The sequence below is a fragment of the Rhagoletis zephyria genome, unplaced genomic scaffold (genome assembly GCF_001687245.7).
Source record: "Rhagoletis zephyria isolate East Lansing unplaced genomic scaffold, Rhagoletis_zephyria_1.1 Rzeph_scaffold_01022, whole genome shotgun sequence".
NCBI lineage: Eukaryota > Metazoa > Arthropoda > Insecta > Diptera > Tephritidae > Rhagoletis > Rhagoletis zephyria.
In genome coordinates this window covers 118,360-139,012 of record NW_016158106.1, presented here as the reverse complement: position 1 = coordinate 139,012, position 20,653 = coordinate 118,360, and the positions used below count along the sequence as shown (strand labels likewise).

The window sequence follows — 20,653 nt, the reverse complement described above, 5'->3', positions numbered from 1 at the left end:
TTTTCTTATTAATTTTTTGTCGATTTAAAAATCTTTGTTCTTAAGCATAGTATTTTATTCCTATTTCACGTGAAAAAGCTCTTAAATTGCAAATAAAATTTCTTTCTGTGAAATAAGTGTGAAATTCCACAACATTTCCTCAGCAAAGTAGTATTCTACTCACGCTGTGAAAAAGCTTGCAACATTTTTGCAAAATGGAGCTAGCAACACAATTTTCATGACATTTTTAAATACACATGTACATAAAAGTGGTCCAAAAATGTATGTAAAAACAAATAAGGTCAGATTTTTAATGCTGCCGCCCCCTAGGATTGTTATATGCCAAGAAAAATATACCCATTTTTTTTTATTTTGAAATATAAAATAATTTAGGTAGTGCTCAAAGCGCTCAAAGTTTTCCATGTATTTTATATGGAGAAAAAACATATTTTCGTAGAAATAGTGTAGAATCCTTGAAAATCAAATTTTTCGATGGGAAAACTTTACTTATCTTCAGGAGATTCCCAATAATAATACTCAATTGTTTCTTTAACAATTTTTTCATGGTAACTATATTTTATAGGTCTTCCAAAGCCCTTAGAAAATGCAATGGGGGAACCAATAAAAAATCTTTAATCATAAAAAATGGTTAAAAAAAAACAATTGGATATTAATACTGGAAGTCTCCTGAAGAGAACCACAGTTTCCTGGTCGAAAAATATTGATTTAAAGAGTTTTATACCATTTCTACGAAAAATTGTTTTTTCTCCATATAAAATACATGGAAAACTTTGAGCGCTTTGAGCACTCCCTAAATATTTTTTGATTTCAAAATAAAAAATAGGGGTATATTTTTTCGGTATAGATCAATCCTAGGGTGTGCCAGCATTAAAACTCCGACTTTATTTTTTTGAACCACTCTAATGTACATTTTAAATTGTGTGAAAGCTGACAGATTATAGAATTCAGTAGCGGGGAAAACAAAGGGGGGTTAAGTGGTTAAACCTTACCCAAGCCGATCGTAAAACTTGCGACGCAATTTCAGCTTATGCCTGTCGGCCTTGGCATGAATGTAATCCCTCAAGGTTTAGCTTAACATGGTTCTAGGGATACACCCTGTGATCATGTTAGTTTCCAGAAGGTATCACGCCCGTTTTTCTGTACATATTTCCATTGGAAAAATGCCTCATCTCAGTATTATAGGTAAATGCTTCCAGAGGTATCTATGCGTCACCAGAATTTTAGTTTATATGGCTTATACCGCTAGCTCTCGTAGCTGGCTACGAGATCGTTTTCATATACCCTCCATTTTTCATAGATTTTGGATTGATTTCATTTACCTCTATCCCAAGTTCTACGGTGGCATGCTGTATTTTCCAATAAACCCATATTTTTCCATGAGCTCGAGATTGACTTCATATACATACATATATCCATACCAAGTTCCAGAACTCTACCATAAATACTTCCAGAGATATGCACTATGAAAAATTCGATTGTATGGGAGGTTCCACACCCCCTTTAGATATCGGTTTTATTTTAGCCTATACCCATTCTTGGAAGGTTTGTGTCCGAAATTTCAAAAAAAAATGCTATAGCCGGTGTGGGTATTGTGACTCCTCAAGGGAAATGAACTAATGATTGCAAAAAATGAAATCAAACGTCGTAGTTGACCAAAAAAGAACATAAGACTTAATTCTCTCAACTTCTCAGAATGTAGAAAAGCTAAGAAATATATAATAAGAGAGGATATATTAAAACAGCCTCCAGAACATTTACCAAAAGACGCCCCTGAACTACACAAATCAGTTTGATTGAAAATTTGTTTTTATCTATTTATTTTATAATTCACTTTTGGGTGTGTCAAAACTTCATCTGAAAACAATATGTGTTGCTGGAAAAATTTCGCGGCCCGTGGGCCACGAAGTAAATTCCATTTGCTGTTAAATAAACAAAGACAATATGTATTAAATAACACATCGAAATGTATAATTTCAGTGTCTGAGTCTCATTGTATCCGATATAGAAAACTACAGTGTGAAATAATCAGATGACATGAGGACACCTAAAAAAAAAATTTAATATGTTCACTAACATTGTATTAATATTAAAATATTGTTTTGGCAAGTTGTTATCGAATTTAATGTAAAATTTAAACGTTTTTAAGATAAGATATTAATTATTTTTAAAAGGTAAATATTAACACAAATATTTTATTTATAATCCCAAATTTAGGATATAAAATCTCCCACACCAAAAAACTTACAATTGGGTAACGCCGCTTCGATTTTTTCACAATTGAGCAATTGTCAAAAATCTGATTTTTAATCAAAAAGTTGTTTATTGAAACTACCTTCTTTTTTGTATCATGATGTCACCATTTCTCAAAATAATTTCGAGAATTTCTCGTTTCGATAATTTCGCCATTATTAAAGAAAAATTAAATAAAAATATGTATGTTCTTCCGTTACCTCAAATCTAGGTTTTTGTCTGTTAGGAAAAAGGTTCTTTCAAGCGAAGTGAATATGCACGCGTTTATTTGCTGACTGACTTCTAGTCGTTGTTTCTTTTTATTTTGTGCTTATTACTAGTACGCTACAATACGTCATATGCTACAAATACATACTTAAATATTGATCAAGTAACAGTATATAAATTCTCTCCCAGGCTTATATCCAAAACCGCCTGGTAACAGTTTAACTTTCTATTTCATATATGCGCTTTCAAAACAAACTTCCATAAAAACTTTCACTATATAATTAAGAAATGTAATGTTAAAAGTTCATTCTATTCCCATATTGCAGTCGCTGCGGTGGTCTTCGCGTACGACTTGAACGTCTTACGTCGTCACCAACGGTTGTTGTTGTTTTTATCGGCTCCGTCGTTTGTTGTTGTTCTTGCTGAGATTTCACCACTTCTGTTGAGTCAGTTTTGGTTGTTTGTAAGGATTGTTGTGTTTCTGGTAAATTCTTCATAACCGATGGTTCTGGTGAATTCTTCATAACCGAATTAGCACCCTCAGTTTCTTCTGGTGGCAATACCTCAATTAACGTGCCACGGTTTAAGTCCTCACCAACTTTTCGAATCTGATCCACGTGGTGTTTCCAGATACGACCATCGACGGGCTTTATATCGTAGTGCAAAACTCCCAAAACAGCATTAATTTTCCCGAACTGCCATTTGTTGTTCGTAAGGTAGTCTCATACGGCGACTCTATCACCCACTTTAAATTGATTGGTTGTCGAATTTCGTGTTTTATCTCAATATTGTTTTCTGGTAACAAGAGATCAAGGCATGATGAAATTTGTCGTCCGTTCATCATCATAGCCGGACTTCCCTTAGTAGCCGGGTGTATCGCACGTATGTAAGCAAGTAATATTTTCGCCAGTTCCCTCCTTAAGGTTTGCGGTTCTGCCCCAGCGGCCTTTACTTTGCTTTTTATAGTCTAGACGAATCTTTCAGCTTGCCCATTAGTAGCAGGATGGTAAGGAGCGCGTTGCTTGTGTACAATTCCATTTGACTTTAGGAAAGATTGGAATTTTTCGGAGTTGAATTGTGTTCCATGGTCGCTGACCATGACACGGGGTATGCCATATATTGAAAAAATTTCTCCGCATTCTTGTATTGTACTTTCCGTGGTCATGTTGTTCACTGCTTTTACGACCGGCCATTTGCTTAAAGCATCACCCAGTACAAATAAATATTTGCCACAAACTGGCCCCGCGTAATCAACGTGTACCCTCTCAAATATTTTACCTGGGGGCAGCCATGGATGGACCGGAACCATTCTTGGGTTAGGTCTCGTACTTTGGCAGGCTGCGCAGTCTGAAATTAGCTTTTCTATGTCATCGTCGATATGTTGCCCTCAGCAATAGGCGCGTGCAAGCATTTTCATTTTCGCCATACCAAAGTGTTCTTCCTCCAAAACCCTGTCGCGTAGCTTTTTAGGTATGTAGACACGAATGCCATGAAGCAGACATCCTTTTTGTAAGGTGAATTCAGCTTTTGGTATACTGAATCTGTCTTTTGGTTCGCAAAATCTTCCGTATTTCAAACATCCGAGTAAATTAGCAACCTCCGTATCCTTGCTTGAGGCTTCGGACAAACAATCGATTTTCACTGGTAAATTCTGGATGAACTCCATCTCGACCACGTCAACTTCTTCAATAGCTGGGTACGTGTCTGAAGAAGGCAATCGCAACAATACATCAGCATTCGCGTTCTCTTGGCTTTTCTTAACTCGTACGTCATAATTAAAAGCTTCTAAGTATATTGCGTAGTGCTGCATACGCGTAGCTGATAACGTCGGTAAGCCTTTTTGTGGTGAGAAAATTTGGGCAATCGCCTTGTTGTCAGTCACTAACGTGAATTTTGTACCAAAAAATTATTGAAAAAACCTCTTTACGCCGAAAATTACAGCATATGCCTCTCTGTCTACTTGACTATACTTTTGCTGTACTGCATTTAACGTTTGCGAAGAAAATTGTATTGACCTTTCGCTGCCATCTGCGAACGTGTGGCTTAGAATTGCACCAACCCCGGTAGGGCTTGCATCCACTGCCAATACCAAGGGTAGCTTTGGGTTGTAATGTGTTAGGATAGTATCCGACTGTATCAAAGTTTTTATTTTTTCGAAGGCTTCAACGCATCTGGCAGTAAATTTAAATGGCACGTTTTGACGTAACAGCATATTCAGTGGGTAAACAATATCGCCTAAATTTTGAACGAACCGCCCGTAATAGTTTATCAGACCTAAAACTGCACGTAATTCATCCTTTGTAGTCGGTGGTTTCATATTCTGTATCGCAAGAACTTTGTTACGTAACTTGCGAATGCCGGTTTTATCGATTTCGTAGCCGCAATATTCCATTCGGTCTCGCAAGAAGTCTGACTTCTTCAGATTGATGCGCATATTGTGCTCATTTAACCTGCGTAAAACATCTTCAATGCGTTGTAGATGTGTTTCATCATTGATCGCTGTGATTTTTATGTCGTCTAGAAATACAGTTACACCCGGCAGGTCGCTGAGGGTTAATTCCATAAATCGTTGCCACTTACTTGGTGCGCACGGTACTCCGAACATCAAACGGGTTGGTTTGTACAGCCCTTTGTGTGTACTAAGGGTAAGTAAGTGTTGATCGTCGGGATGCACTTCGGGTTGTAGGTATGCATTAGACATATCAATTTTAGAAAACTTTTCGCCGTCCGCCATGGCACTAAAAAGTTCGTCAATAGTGGGAAGCAGATGTTCGTCGACCACTAAGGCAGGTTTCAGTGTGACTTTGTAGTCACCACAAATTCTTACGGCCCCTCCGCGCTTTGGGACCGCAACAATTGGCGTAGCCCACTCCGATGTATCCACCTTCACAAGTATGCCTTCCTGCACCTGCCCTGCGATTTCGTCTTCCACTGCCTTCAGTAAAGGGAAAGGTACACGGCTTGCTTTCACGAACTTCGGTGGTACGTTGTTTTTGAGGTAAAGTTTAGCTTGATGACCAACGATTTTGCCAGTTCCTTCTGAAAACAATTGTGGAAATTTCTGCAAAATTTCGTTCAGCTTGCTGCTGACGTCAACGTTTGCGTAAATTGCATTCACACTCGAGGTTTTTTGTAGTATAGAGTACCAACCGAGTTTTATAGTACGTAGCCACTCACGGCCCCACAAAGGCTTGCGATCGGATCGCACTGTAAATTTTTGCATTTTCTGCTTTGCTATCATTCACGCTGACCCAAATGTAACCAAGGCAATCTAGCTTTGTTTTGCAGTAACTGTATAACTCGGTGTCCGTAGTTTTTACACGTTCTTTTGGGAAGTATTTCTTGGCGTCATCTACGTTTATGAGTTTTACAGGTGATCCCGTGTCGATTTCCAACTCAATATTTTTGTTGTTCGCATTAAGTTTGCAAAACACTTTATCACGTGAACCTTTTGCTTTGGGAAGGTTCAATTGAAACAAATCTTCCACCGTGCATTCCTGTTTTGCATTGACGTCCGCACTTATCATATTTAATGATTTCTTTTTACGTTGTAAACACATCTTCTGTAAATGGCCCTTCTTTTTGCAAAAGTGACAAGTCACTTCTTTGTATTGACATTTATCGGCCATATGGTCAGCGTTACCACATCGATAACAATTTTTCTTTGAAATAGTAGAGGTTTCTTTTTTTGTATCGCTTTGAGGTTTTTTGTGTTTGCTCTTTCTGTACTGGATTTTATTAACTGTTTCCCCACCTCCGTTGTTTTTATGTAATTCGCCTCCTTCTTTCTCTGCAGTTTCGTGTGCCTTTGCTAAATTTATTGCATCAGCCAATGTTAAGGATTCTTTTCGAGCAAGCGACTTTAGATTTTCTGGCTGCGTAAGCCAAAAACGAATTGATTACGGAAAGCGGTGTCTAAAAACGCACCAAATCCACATCCCGCAGACAATCTTCGTAATGCCACCAAGTAATCAGTACATGATTCGTCTTCCTTTTGTTTTCGAAGGTGAAAACGGTAGCTTTCCAATATTTCATTGCCTTTAGGATTGAAATAATATTCCAACACAGCAACAATTTCCGTGTACGGCATATCTTCCGGGGCTTTAGGTAGTACTTTTTCACAAAGTATATCGTACGTAGAAGCTCCCATAAAATGAAGAAGTAAAGGTCTTCGTTTCGTTAAATCAGCATTGTAAATTTCCAACGCGGTTTCAAACCGTTTAACCCATCGGCTCCATGTTGTGGTTTTCCGATCAAATGCGTCGAATGTAAATGCGGACATTGTATTGCCAGCAGTATTTCTATTATTCTGTGAGTCAGGCATTTTGCGAAACGCAATTTTAAAAAGAGCTGTCGTATAATTCAGAAACCGATCCTCGTAGCCAGAACTGTTAGGAAAAAGGTTCTTTCAAGCGAAGTGAATATGCACGCGTTTATTTGCTGACTGACTTCTAGTCGTTGTTTCTTTTTATTTTGTGCTTATTACTAGTACGCTACAATACGTCATATGCTACAACTACATACTTAAATATTGATTAAGTATACAGTATCCCTACAAGACAGCTGAGTATCATATGAGTACTCATATTATCATTATCCCTAATCACAAAAGTGCTTATCAAAGTCCTCATTTTCGTTCAGGCCATGGGAAAAAATTGAGTACTTTCCCCTCAATGTTGTCATCAGAAAGTCCTCAGTACTAATAGTCAAACTACTCATTTATGCCGTACTACAAAAACAAAAGTGTAAATGTGTGAGAATTTTTGCCTAAAGTGCTCAGCAATGTCTTGTAGGGATATAACAGCGTCGTTACTAGTTGCAAATGCTAGTTAGCAGGCACGATTCAGATTGCACAACTCAAACCACGCTGTCAACACACAGAGAAACATCGAAAACAGTGAGTCTATGCTGCACATACTGGTACCAGTATAAATTTATTTATTTAACAAATGTCAAATCTACAAGTTAATACATTTATTGTTAGATTATAAATTCTGCTCGTATTGCTAACATCAGCCCTAAGGGCCGTTTTCTCATCTAACCTTTAGTTTACCGGCCACTTTATCGTCTCGATATACGAGTTTTCGTTTTCTCATCAGCGCATTAATTTCTCGAATCGATAAACTGTTGCTCACCCGATGCAACCTTTAAAATTTGTACCCAACTTTAAATTTTGGTTTGGTTTTGGTTCATGAGTCAGATATATTAGATATTTCAACCAAGGTTTTGGTTTTTGCTAACAGTTGCTCTTGCTCTATATTTGCTTATGTTGCATTGCCAACCTTTGAAATTTTATGACGAATGTAGTGAAGTTTCACTCTCGGAAATGTAGTGAAGTTTCACTCTACGGAATAACAAATTTATTTTTACCTTCAAGGTAAGAAAACGAAAACACTTTAAAGTGAGGAACAATTTATCTGCCCTGTTAGTAAAGGCAACTTTACTGCTTACATTAGAAAACGGCCCTAAATATGCTCAACTGCACGATAAAATGTTAAATGTATTCTAAAGAGATATAGCGACGAATACTTTTATATGAGTGGATTAAAAAAATTATGAATTCGGGCAAAAGTGGGCCGACTTTTTTTTAGTTAAGGGTCTAATGAAGAAATTGTAATCAAAGTAAGTCTGATATTTATTAGAGTTTCAGGAAGTTTGCCTTCGGTAGTACCACAAAACGGAAATATTTATAATTGGGTGAATAAAACTTTGTAGTATTTTCCAAAATTGCAATGAATTAACTTAAATTTAGATTTTTTTCTGCCCATGAGTAAATGTAACCGATAAATTAAAGGATGAATTAAATTCTTCCAAACAATAATTAAGTAAGTAGCAAAAAGTACAAACTAGTATGATGAAATTTAAACTAAGTTTTCCAACTTCATGCAAGTGTAGATTAAGTATGGATTATAGTAAGCCAAACGTAATTGCATGGAAAATACTTTCATCATTACTGGTTCAAATGGTATATTTCGTTTTATTGATTTCCGAAATTGACTTTTGGCCATCGAACTAAGTTATCTGGCCCATAGTACAGCGCCCGGTATACATACAGATTTTGCGAACGTAATTATCATTAGTGGTATTCGCGCTTCTGTGCGTTCGCTGTATCCTGCGTAAGTGTAACTGGGCGAGCATCGGTTGTTGTTGCATGTGGATTTGATGTACCGCTAGCAACAACAAATCACACGCTCATACAGTTACGATTACACAATATATAACGAATCCACATAAGAGCGAATTCCCCTATTATTACCAAGTGTTGTGCACATACAGTACTTCACTGTCTCAGTTGGTGAGTGTTCATGATTCAATAATACAAAGTTAGATAATTATTGACAGCTGCGGTTTGACACTCCCTTACAAAAGGTTGCATTTACGAAGGACGGAGAAAGACGAAGAATGAAATCTGTTGGTGCGTAAATGGTAGTAGAAAAGTACGCAAAGTAGGCAATTAAATTTCCTTTTGTAAATTCCAATGTATTTGCAGGAAATCTGGCATTTTAAACGAAATATTGAACGGAATATTACAATATCTACGTGAATTACGTAATTTATGTGCTATTTAGCTGTATAAAAACTGCAAAAGGGCTGAAAATTAATATAAAACTACTGCGACTTTTATCTAAATATCCAATTTAAAAAAAGTTTATGTTTTCATCAGTTAAATGTACTTCATATGTATATACAAATAAGCATATTGCACAAAAGCTTATACTTCTATTTCACACCAAAGCTACACTTTTTACAAGTAAATTTGCAAAGATACAACACGGTGCCACTGCTAAGGGAGCGGTGCGAGAGACAACTGTTAGTTTATCGAACCTTGTATTATTGAATCACGGTGGGTGTTTTTCTCTAGTTCAGTGAGAGTTTGGGATTCGACCGTCGCTGCTGCTGTTCTGCATTATCGGAACATCGATCGTCGTATCGTTGCTATTCATCGCATGAGATTAGCAAATGTAGCTTACATCCCCGTAAATACCACATCAACCCTGTTATTGCTACTGCGCTGTACTAATTCACTGCGTTCCAAGTGCAATTCATATCTAGCTACACTTAACTAATTGGATTTCTAAATTTCTCTCATCCACTCGTTTTTGCAATCAGAATTTTCATTCGTTGCTATCCACGTATCTTGTCTAAGTTGTTAAAATGACAGAAAATCAACCTTCAGTCGAAGAAGTAAAGCAATTACGAGCCTCAACTAAAGGCAGCATTACGCGAATCCGGAATTTAACTGCATAAATTGCTTCAGAAATTTGGTAGATAATGATCCAAACATTCCAGCGATTGAAAAGTTCAACCATTTGCTGACATGTTTGAGCGGTGAAGCGTTGTCCACAGTAAGGGCGTTCCAAGTAACAAACGAAAATTACGGCAAGGCTCTTCAACGTCTAAAGGATCGCTACGACAACAACACCTTAATATTTTTGGAAAATATATCGGCCTTATTTGAGGTTCCCAAGGTGACTAAACCCGCTCCCGCACAGCTACGACATATTGCTGACACCGTCTCTGCTCTGTACAGCTCACTGCAATTTCTTAGATCATTTGAGCAGATATGCGATGCATTAATCATACATGTTGCCTTGAGTAAAGTTGACTCAGAAACAAAAAGCAAGCTGGACGAACACATTGACTACATGACATTGCCTAAGTGGGTGGACTGCTGGGCAATGCTTGACAAACGTTGTCAACAGTTGAACGCATGCTCTAAAGGCATCCAAGGCGCAACAGCGACTTTGTCAACTCCCAACCAATACTCCCAACCATACAAGAATCTATCACTCGCTTTTAACCAAGAGCATCTCCTCAAAGGAGGTCGTGTGCTCGTTTTGCTCCAAATCGGGCACGGTATTTCAACATGCCAAAGCTTCATAGTTTTGTCCGTCGTAGAACATTCGCACCACGTCAAACAGTTAACAGCGTCATTGCGTAAGTCGTAAATTAAGCTAAATTGTACGACTCGACAACATTGGCATTGTCTACTATCGTGTTGAAATAAATAAAGAACGAAAATCGTCGAAAACTATAGAGTACTGCCAAGTTTTTCCGTTTTAATACACTAGTCGAGTGGAAATTTTAGGCAATGACGTGAAAATTTCGATTACGATTCGACTCTCGAAAAATGACTTGCATTCGACACGATTCGCGCAATGAGGGTGTAAAGCTGGGATCACACGATTTGTACATTTGGCTAAAAATTTGTCAAATTCATAGACAAATCATGTGAACGCTAAATTACATTTGTCATTTATGAGAAAAGCCAAATATTTGCCTTCTTGTGGCAAATGAAAAACAACCCTGGTGGCCAAATCGTGTGAACGCAATGCTGCTACATAAGCCAAATAAAAATTACGCAAATGACCAAATATCTGATTTGCCACTTGATGACAAATGCCAGTGACAAATATACAAATATTGTTGAGCGGTATTGCCATTTCGTGCTTGTGAACCCTTGTATTTTCCAATTTTGGTAAAATTTTAATATTTAATTTAATATTCGTATCCGAAAACTACCGAAAAATATCACGTTATTTGAAAACAACAATTTTAAAATATTTGCTCAAACTGAACATTTGAAAACGTATTATACGTATTCGACAGTATCTGAGTGTGCAGAGAAGCATGCGACTATTTGTAAGCTTTCATGAGTCCCAGGTTCTTATGCCGGCAGACGAACATATTAAAAGTATAATTAATTTTTGAGTATAATTAACTTTGAAAAAGTATATTTGAAGTTCAGAATGAAAAATTTCAGAAAACCAGTATTCGTTTCACATCCCTTCGTGGCACTTTACTATTCACCTTTCTTTCAGTTTTCGGATCTCTTTCCGAAGTTTTTACTGGATATACACATATACATACATGCATATCGTCGTATAAAGTACAAACCCGCGTAATTTGCTTACAGAAGCTGTTGGCTCAATCCTTATCCATTCGTCCTGAAATATACATGCGATTGCTTTATAAAAAAGAGAACCATTTTGAAATATGAGTGTTTTTACTATCTAGATAATAATTTATGCAACCTCACATAGGCGGCTTTGCATTTTGTTGATACGCGGTTTTGTACTTTAAACGACGATATACAGATTATTAAAGACGATCTAAATTACACTATGTGACAAAAAAAAAATGTAGATAGTTTTTTTCGAGGTTCATTCTTGTTGTAGGTCTATCTAAGCAGTAAAATCTGCATACTCAAAATTTTAAATACACCCTCAAAATCTGGGCTTAAAGTCAAAAACCGCGTTTTTCAAAGGGTGACGCACAGGTATACTTGCTTACTTAAAAAAAATTTGTGTGGTAGAACCTAAAAAAATTTGATAGATTTCAAAAAAATGTGGTAGATCTCAGGTTTTGGATCAAACTTTGTACAAAAATTAAAAAAAAATCTGCAAGGTTTCTCCTAAATTGCAAACATTTTAATCAGAATCTAAAACAAAATTAATTTTAGTATAATAAAGTGCATGATTGAAGTTGATAAAAATTGCGTTGGTTATGGCAATTTTTTTCCTTGACAGTTTCCTTCCAGCTTTTTTTTATCACATCACGATGTAGCGAACAAACGTGGCTCGTTCCAGAAATGCTACTTGGGATTTGCCGATTTTGACAATTCTCAAGTAAAAGTAAACAACGCTTTAGAAATTTGAGATGCACTGAAATTTGCTAATGCTTTCACAAAAATCGTCGGTTTTTATCATTTTCGCTATTAATTCCTTTTATAAATCATATATTTTGCAATTTAACACAATAAAACCATGTTTGATGTCGTAAAACTGAATATTGAGAAAATTTACTATTTTACAGTTTATTTTGTCCTCCCATTCTGCCTGTTGTTAGTGTTTAGTGTTGGACAATTTTTGCTCTTAAAATTAAGAAAATTATGTTGAGCAAAAATAAAACTACTCAAAAACGCCAATCTGTGGTAGATTTCAGACCTTGTGTGGTAGGTGTGCTCAAAAAAGTGGCAGATCTACAACAATGTGGTAGAAGTCCGATCACTGAAAGGAATCTTACAGAGTATATCGATGGCTGAGTGGAAGATCGACCTATCTCGGCAACCAGTTCGAAAACGCCCTATCTCAGAAAATTTTTTAACAACGCTCTATCTCAGAAAACTTTTCAAGAACGCCCTACTTCAGGATTTCATTGAAAAACGCCCTATCTCAGCTGCCAATTCAAAAACGCCCTATATCGGCTTATTTTCAATGTATTTTCGTTTGAGATAGGGCGTTTTTGAAATGAATTCTGTGATAGGGCGTTATTCAACCAAATTCCGAAATAGGGCGTTTTTCAATCAAACTTTGAAGTAGGGCGTTCTTGAAAAACTTTCAGAGACAGGGCGTTTTTGAACTGGCTTCCGAGATAGGTCGATCTTCCACTCAGCCATCGATATGCAAAATTTAAATTTTTAACATTTTTCATTTTAAATTACGACTTGTCCGACTATTTTGTTAACTAGTATACATACATAGGGTGCCCATTCTGAAGACAAATTAACCATTTATAAATGGTTGTAAACAACGAAATGTTTTCTCTTAAATGGCATATGTAAGTATTTTTCATCGGGCAAACAGAAATAAAGTTACGAGCAAATATATGCTTCAACCTATGAAAAACGCGTTTTTTACCTTCAGCCCAGATTTTGAGAGTGTATTCAAAATTCTGAGTACCTGTGCGTACATATTATTTTTGTTTATTTCACTTCAAATCTCACAAAATCATAGATGCAAAAGTATGGTTGACACTGGATCAGCTGTTTAAGAATGTATTTATGACCAAATAGTCAAATCGTGTGAATGAATGTGGACAATATTTGTCACTTTACTGCTGTGCGCAAATGTGTGCCAAATCATTTGGATCTTTGGCAGCCAAATCGTCTGATCGCAAAACAAATCATTTGTACATCGCTATCCAAATGCGCAAATGTGGACAAATCTAAATTTGGCATTTTGTGTACAAATGCACAAATCGTGTGATCCCTGCTTAAGTCTTTGTTTCAATTGCTTAGCCAAAGGGCACGGAAGCCCACGGTGTCCATCGAAATATTCAGTCGAAGGCATCAGCATCTGTTCACACGACTACGACTGAATCGAAAAGTGAAGCTTCATCGCAACCAGGTCAAGTAATCCTCGCTACCGCCCTAATATTGGTGAGAGACAGCAGTGGAGAGTACAAAATGTACAGAACATTACTAGACTCATGCTTTCAGGTAAATTTTATGACACAAACGCTCTGCTCATCTCTGAATTTTCGTAGGTCACGTAACCATATCGATATCTGTGTGATTGGTTTATCAACCCTGAAAGTAGCATTTAAGACACAAACAATGATTCGTTCGCGCTTAAATAATTTTGAAACGTCTCTGGAATTTCTACTTTCTCCACAAATTTCTGGCTATCATCCGAATGAAGATATAGCATCGGACATCATCATACCTAATAATATCAACCTTGGAGCTCCAGAATTTCATCGTGCACGCGGTCTCGATATGCTACTCGGAGCAGAAATCTTTTTCTCTCTTTTATGTGTGGATCAAGTACGTCTGGGAGATAGCCTGCCAACTTAACAAAAAACGGTTTGTGGCTCGATAGTTTCCGGCAAGTATTCGGGCAATTTCATCCGCATCCCACTGCATAGCTGCACCCTTGAGCGATATGATCATCCAAAACGTTGAAAAACTATGGCAGCTTGAAGATGTAAATGTAAAACGAGAGCATGTTACCACTGAAGAACACCGATGTGAAACCCACTTTATTGACAGTGTGACCAACTGTAATAGGCGGATTCAGGAAAAACTCCCATTTAAGGGCGATGTCTGTAGTCTAGGAAATTCACGTCATATAGCTCTAACGCGCTTTATAGCACTAGAAAATAAGCTTCAGAAAAATCCTTCGCTAAAAACAGATTATAGCCAATTTTTAAAGGAGTACGAGGAACTGGGGCATATGTCTGTAGTACAAAACGTTAATCTAGATTCACCGTACTACTTTATACCCCACCACCGTGTGATCAAACCGGGAAGTACGACAACAAAACTAAGAGTTGTGTTCGACGCGTCATGTCGCACTTCGTCACAAGTCTCTCTAAACGATTTACTAATGGTCGGTCGTCAAATTAAAACTGAGTTCATTAAAACACTTCTTCGCTTTCAAGGCAACCGATACGCTCTTACAGCCGATGTTACGAAGATGTATCGGCAATTCATGCTGCATCCAGATGATCGTAAATATCACCTTATTCTCTGGCGTTATGACAAAGCTCAGCCAAATTTCGACATATAGTCTAAACGCGGTGATATATGGGACCGCATCGGCACCTTATCTAGCAATTCGTAGTCTTCATTATGCAGCAGACAATTTCCCGCACGGCAACGAAACGGGGAACAGGTCATTAAAAGCGATTTCTACGTTGATGACATGCTGACGGGAGCAAACGATTTGTCATCCCTATTAACAATTAAGAGATAAGTTACCGAAATTTTAAATTACTATAAACTTTCGCTTGCTAAGGGAATCCTCTATGAATGTCAAAGATATGCAGTTAGTCGACGGTGGCTTTACAAGCGCGCTTGGAATATCGTGCGATACGTGTGAAGACAGTTTTGCGTTCGCTTTCCAGCCTAGACACGTTACAACTAGCATCAAAAAGCGTTCCATCCTGTCAACCACATCGTCACCTTTTGATCCTCTCGGGCTCATCAGCCCTATAACAATCAAGGCAAAAATCTTGCTTCAAAAACGTTTGGATTCTTCAGTGCGACTGGGACGAGTCCGTACCTCAAATCATCGCAGGCGCTTGGGAATACATCCGCCAGGACTTACACCAGCTGCCGCATATACGCATACCGAGATTTTCAGGTATTGCAAACTGTGTCGACTGTGAGATGCGTCGACCAAAGCATATGGATGCTGCCTATATTTTCGCTGCGAAGACGAATGTGGAAACACTTCCGTGAACTAATTGTCAACCAAATCTCGCGTGGCCCCGCTCAAGGTTCGAACACTTCCCAGTTTAGAATTATGCGCTGCGCACTTGCTTGCGAAATTTTGGAATAAAATCAAAGACCATCTCAATCTGCAGCCCTCGAAAACATAATTTTGATCGAGTCTCTGAAGTACAACAATTTTCGAGCAATGGAACTTGGAGATATATTCCCACGGACCAAAACCCTGCTGAACTTATATCACGTGGCTGTTCAGTTAAGGACTTGGCTGAATCAACCTGGCTTCATGGACCGCCGTTTTCGTCTCAAGATGCGTCATCTTGGCCATCGCCTACAAACGGCTAGTTAAATATATGAAGAAGAACGTGGAGAAACGTAGGATCACGCTAACGTGCAAATCTACCGAGCTTCCATACCCACTGCAGAGAGTTCATAAGCAGCAGCTATATAAAGATCATTCGTATAATGGCAGTAATGTTGCGCTTTAAAGCGGCAAATCATAAGCTACGTGGTACGCCTCTTACCGCAGCAGAACTACAAGAATCACTCAAATGAATAGTCTGTACTGTTCAACAATATTACTTTGCACTCGAAATCGCTGCACTTGAGGAGCAGAAGGAGCTTAAAGGTGGACTTGTCTCACTAAACTCGTTTTTGCAAGACAATGGTCCAATTGAACTGTTGCGCATCGGTCGTCGTTTAAGACATGCAGACATTTCAGATTCTGCTAAGTGGCCACTTCTTCTACCAAAAAATTATCCTTTTGTAAAATGTATGGTATGACATTTTCATCTTACGAACTACCATGCAGGACCACGAGCTCTCGTGGCAATAGTACAGCAACAACTTTGGATAGTTAATTGCCGATCATTAGCTCGCGAAGTGGTGCAGGACTGCGTTCATTGCACACGTTTCAAACCCAGACTTCTTACACAAATTATGGGCGATCTACCAAAGCATCGAGTCACCAGTAATCGACCGTTGCAATCGCCGACCCAATCCTTTCCTATCTTAAACTACGAGGAAAGACTCCATTTAAATCTTACATAGCAGTTTTCGTGTGCTTTTCAACTAATGCAGTGCACCTTGAAGCAGTTACTGATCTTTCAAGTGATGCATTTATTGCCGCCCTTAAGAGATTCGTGAGCCGAAGAGGTCTACCATCAAAGATATATTGTGACAACGCAACCAATTTCGTTGGCGCTGACTCAAAACTAAAGGAGTTCGCCAAAAGCTTGCATAGTCCAACAAACATTACAAATATTTCTGATTTTTGTTCAACTAACTTTATGAAGTTCTCTTTTATTCCACCCAGAGCACCACATTTCGGAGGCCTCTGGGAGGCGGCAGTAAAGTCGACAAAGGCTCATGTGTGTCGCACACTGTCAAACGCGCGCTTGACATTCGAAGAGTTAAGTACTGCTCTAGCTGAAATTGAAGCGGTTTTAAATTCTAGACCACTTTGTTCACTGTCGTCAAACCCCAATGATCTAGAAGTTCTAATGTCAGGACATTTTTTGATGGGGTGCCCGATTAAAAGTATTCCAGAGCCTGCGAAACTGGTTGATGATATTTCCAATATACGGAGGTGGCAGAGGATAGCAAAAACAAATGCGCACTTCTGGCATAGATGGCATAGCGAATACTTGTGCGAACTACAAACTCGCCAGCGGTGGCAAAAATCCCAACGAAACTTCCAAGTTGACGACTTAGTTCTCGTTCATGATGACAACCAACCTCCAATGAAATGGGTCATTGGGCGAGTCACGAATGTTGTTGCTGGCAAAGATGGGTGCACACGGGTGGCAGATATTAAGACAGCCTCAACGAGCCTTCGACGTCCAATAGCAAAGCTAGCGATTCTGCAATTAAAATCAGATATTTCAATGCGGGCGGTATGTTTGGTCATAAACCAAATGAATTGGTTATTTACCATAATTGTACTGTACTGTTATGTAAAATTATCATATCAAAACCATTAGGAATTTACAGTAACATTATCTTATACTGTTATCTTCATATGCCGTTGCTCTCCTAACATTTCTCATTTTCATGTGTATTTGGCACTTACCGTTTTCAACAAAGCTTGTTAAAAGAAATGAAAATGAATTAAAACAAACACCAGAGTTTGGGCAGCAGAAATTATAAGTTGTCTTTTTATATTTCTCGCTTGCGAGAAGTTTGTTAATAATATAATTTATACAAACCCAAATCGAACCATTGCGTAGGAACAGTGGAAATCATTTTCAATTAATTCCCGAGGTGTCAAATCAGGCACTTTGATCTACTACTTTTTTTAACTTAATACAAGTACTTTATCTTTACAGCCTGTTTTTCTTCAACTGCCGTTGGAAACTCAATGTATCTATATAGTTAACAAGTTTTTTTGCATGATACTGGCAGTTTCTCTAATGCATCTACTGACGCTGCTTTGGGATACATTAAGTAAAAAGTATTGTCCCACCGAACGTTGATAGCTTCCAGAGACAGTACGAATTCAATTAATTCAACATTGAATATACATCAATATGTATGTATGTACATACCTTGAGCAAAACATCGCAATGCTACAAGGAACCTTAAAATTTTCGACAATCCACAACTTGATGTTCTTTGCAACAAAAAGAGCGGATTTCATTAAAAACCTTTCTACATATTTCTTTTGGAAGTCGACAAATTTCAGTAAACCGTTCCTCTGAAATACAGAAGGGGTCCGTGGATTCCCGCAACAATTTTCTTTTGCTTCGAAAACGGTTTCTTAAAGATCGCTCAGAGTTCAATGAAATACGAAACAAATATCTTCGCAACCCACTCTTCTTGACCACGTATGTATTACCACAACATTCTTTCTTAATATTATAATGAAATAGACCGAGATTGCGGCTTTGATTTCTGATTTAGAGCAAATGATATCTAAATTACAACTTTTAACTAAATTCCCGTGGGCCATAAATATAAAAAAAAAGTTTACATTTATCTTCAACTACACCAGCGAAACCTGCGGCGGATAAAAGTATTACAATTTTCCTTGGAGAGTTTTAGAGATGAACCAGGCAGAATCGCATTTAAGAAAAATCGCATATAGTTCGGAAAATTTTTTAGCATCTGGATATTTGGAGAAAACATTAAATGCACAACATACAAAATTACAGGTCACAGTATAAAAAGAGAATAATAACAAAATAACCTTCCTAGATGTAGGATGTCTTTTGGCTAACTGCGTCGGGAAGATATTAAAATGTCATCTGTTTCTATTTGAGATCTTGGAGATTTTCTTTTAATTGATAAGAGTTTTTTATAAATCTATCTGATGTCATATTTCTTAGAATATTTCCCATACCTTTTTATAGTTTATAATGACGACGATATTGGTCGTAGAGCTGTTGTAGGTTTGTGGATTTTGGGGAGGCCGCCACGCTGTTAAAACCGTTTCCAAGGTCGACAACATCCTGACCGGGTGATTTGAGGCTGTCCAAAGACTAAATAGTATATCTTATGTCATTTTCATCAGTTCTGGAAAAAAGCCAGTTGAGGGAATGCGTAACCTGATTTCCAGAAAGGTTAGCTCTAGAAGAGCAGAGAGGATCTCAATCTTAGTCTCGGTTATAGAGCTATCAGGCCTCTTGAGTAAACCCAGCTTTGTGGTTTGGTCCTTCTTCAGAACTTTTACCAGCCTGACCTTTTGAGCCAAGGTTTCAATCCCGCTGCAGTATTCTTCAAAAGAGGCCCTATTTGCAGCAGGAATTAGCTAGTCCATCTCAAAATCATTTTTGAGGGCCCAGTGTAAAAGATTTCTCGACTCACCCCTCAACTTATGAAAATCTGCTCCACCAGGAAACAGGCATATGGCTAATAGGTGGGCCAGACGGGCAAGCCTTATCCAAACTGGTGGCACGTAGGGCTGCGGTTAAATTAATCTCCTCTTCTTCTTATTTGCCGCTGTAACCGCCTAAGCGATTTTGACCGAGTTCAACAAAGCACGCTAGTCATTTTTTTTCTGTGCCAACTGACGCCAAATGGAAATTCCAAGTGAAGCCAAGTCCTTCTCCACCTGGTCTTTCGATCTCAGTGGGGCCTCCCTCTTCCTCTGCTACCAACAGCGGGTTTCGAGTTGAATACTTTCAGAGCTGGAGTGTCGGTGTCCATTCGAACGACATGGCAAAGCCAGCAGAGCCGCTGTATTTTAATTCGCTGCACGACGTCGATGTCTTTGTAAAGCTTATAAAGCTCATCGTTCAATCGTCTGCCGTATTTTCCGTCGCCAATGCGTAAAGGCCCGTAAATCGTCCGCAAAATGTTTCTCTCGAATACTCCAAAAACCGTCTCATCGGATGTTGTCATTGACCATGCTTATGCGCCATATATCAGCACGGTTTTCGTACGTCGGGAGAGGACTTTACTTCTCAATTGCCAACTCAGTCCAAAGTAGAACTTGTTGGAAATAGTGATTCTGCATTGGATTTCCATGCTGACATTATTATCGGTGTTAATGCTGGTTCCCAAGTAAACGAAATTTTCTACTTTCTCGAAACTATAACTGTCAACAGTGACGTGGGTGCCAAGGCCCGAATGTGCTGACTATTTGTTTGATGACAGAAGATACTTCGTCTTGTCCTCGTTTACCACCAGACCCATTCACTTTACTTCCTTATCCAACTTGGAAAATACAGACTTTGCGGTTTTTTTACGGATTATGTCGATGTCATCAGTATAAGCCAGCAATTGCACGCTCTTGTAGTAAATTGTTCCTGAGCGGTTCAGTTCTGCAGCTCTTATCATTTTCTCCAACATCAGATTAAAGAAGTCACATGAAATGGAGTTGCCCTGTCTGAAACCCCGTTTGGTGGCGAACGGCTCGGAGAGGTCTTTCCCAATTCTGACGGAGCTGGTGGTATTGCTCAGCGTCATTTTACACAGCCGTATCAGTTTGTAGGCCGCTGTGGTGTAATGGTAAGCAGTGCGCGCTTTCACTCATCAGCCCCTGGGTTCAAGCCCTGGTCAAAGCAACATCGCTAAAAATTTAACAAAAATGATTTTTTTGTTAACGGCGGTCTCCCCTCGCACATAGGAGTATTTGGTCGATTTGTGCGGCCAACAGTTTTTTTTTATCTATTTTATGTATATTTTACGTATTGCCATTTTCTGCGGGCAATCTTTTTACACTACATTAGCCAAATTTCCAAGCTTTCAATTGAACAAAGAATAATAACGCGATCTCTCCCGGGGATACAACAAATTCCT

General features: G+C 38.3%; 2 protein-coding genes across 2 annotated transcripts; one reads left to right on the top strand and one right to left on the bottom strand.

Annotated features, from left to right (window-relative positions):
• Positions 1-2,822: 2,822 nt before the first annotated feature.
• On the bottom strand, positions 2,823-5,984 carry LOC108362478 (uncharacterized protein K02A2.6-like; the record flags this gene model as incomplete). Its single annotated transcript, XM_017615456.1, has 3 exons — positions 5,750-5,984; positions 4,517-5,496; positions 2,823-3,104 (listed from the first exon to the last, which is right to left on the bottom strand). Coding segments are annotated over exons 1-3 (1,497 nt in total), but the record flags the coding sequence as incomplete, so codon positions are not given.
• An 8,139-nt stretch (positions 5,985-14,123) lies between these two features.
• On the top strand, positions 14,124-14,750 carry LOC108362477 (uncharacterized). The gene has a single exon (XM_017615455.1). The coding sequence runs from the start codon at positions 14,124-14,126 to the stop codon at positions 14,748-14,750; it is 627 nt and encodes a 208-aa protein (XP_017470944.1).
• The last annotated feature ends 5,903 nt before the right edge of the window (positions 14,751-20,653 follow it).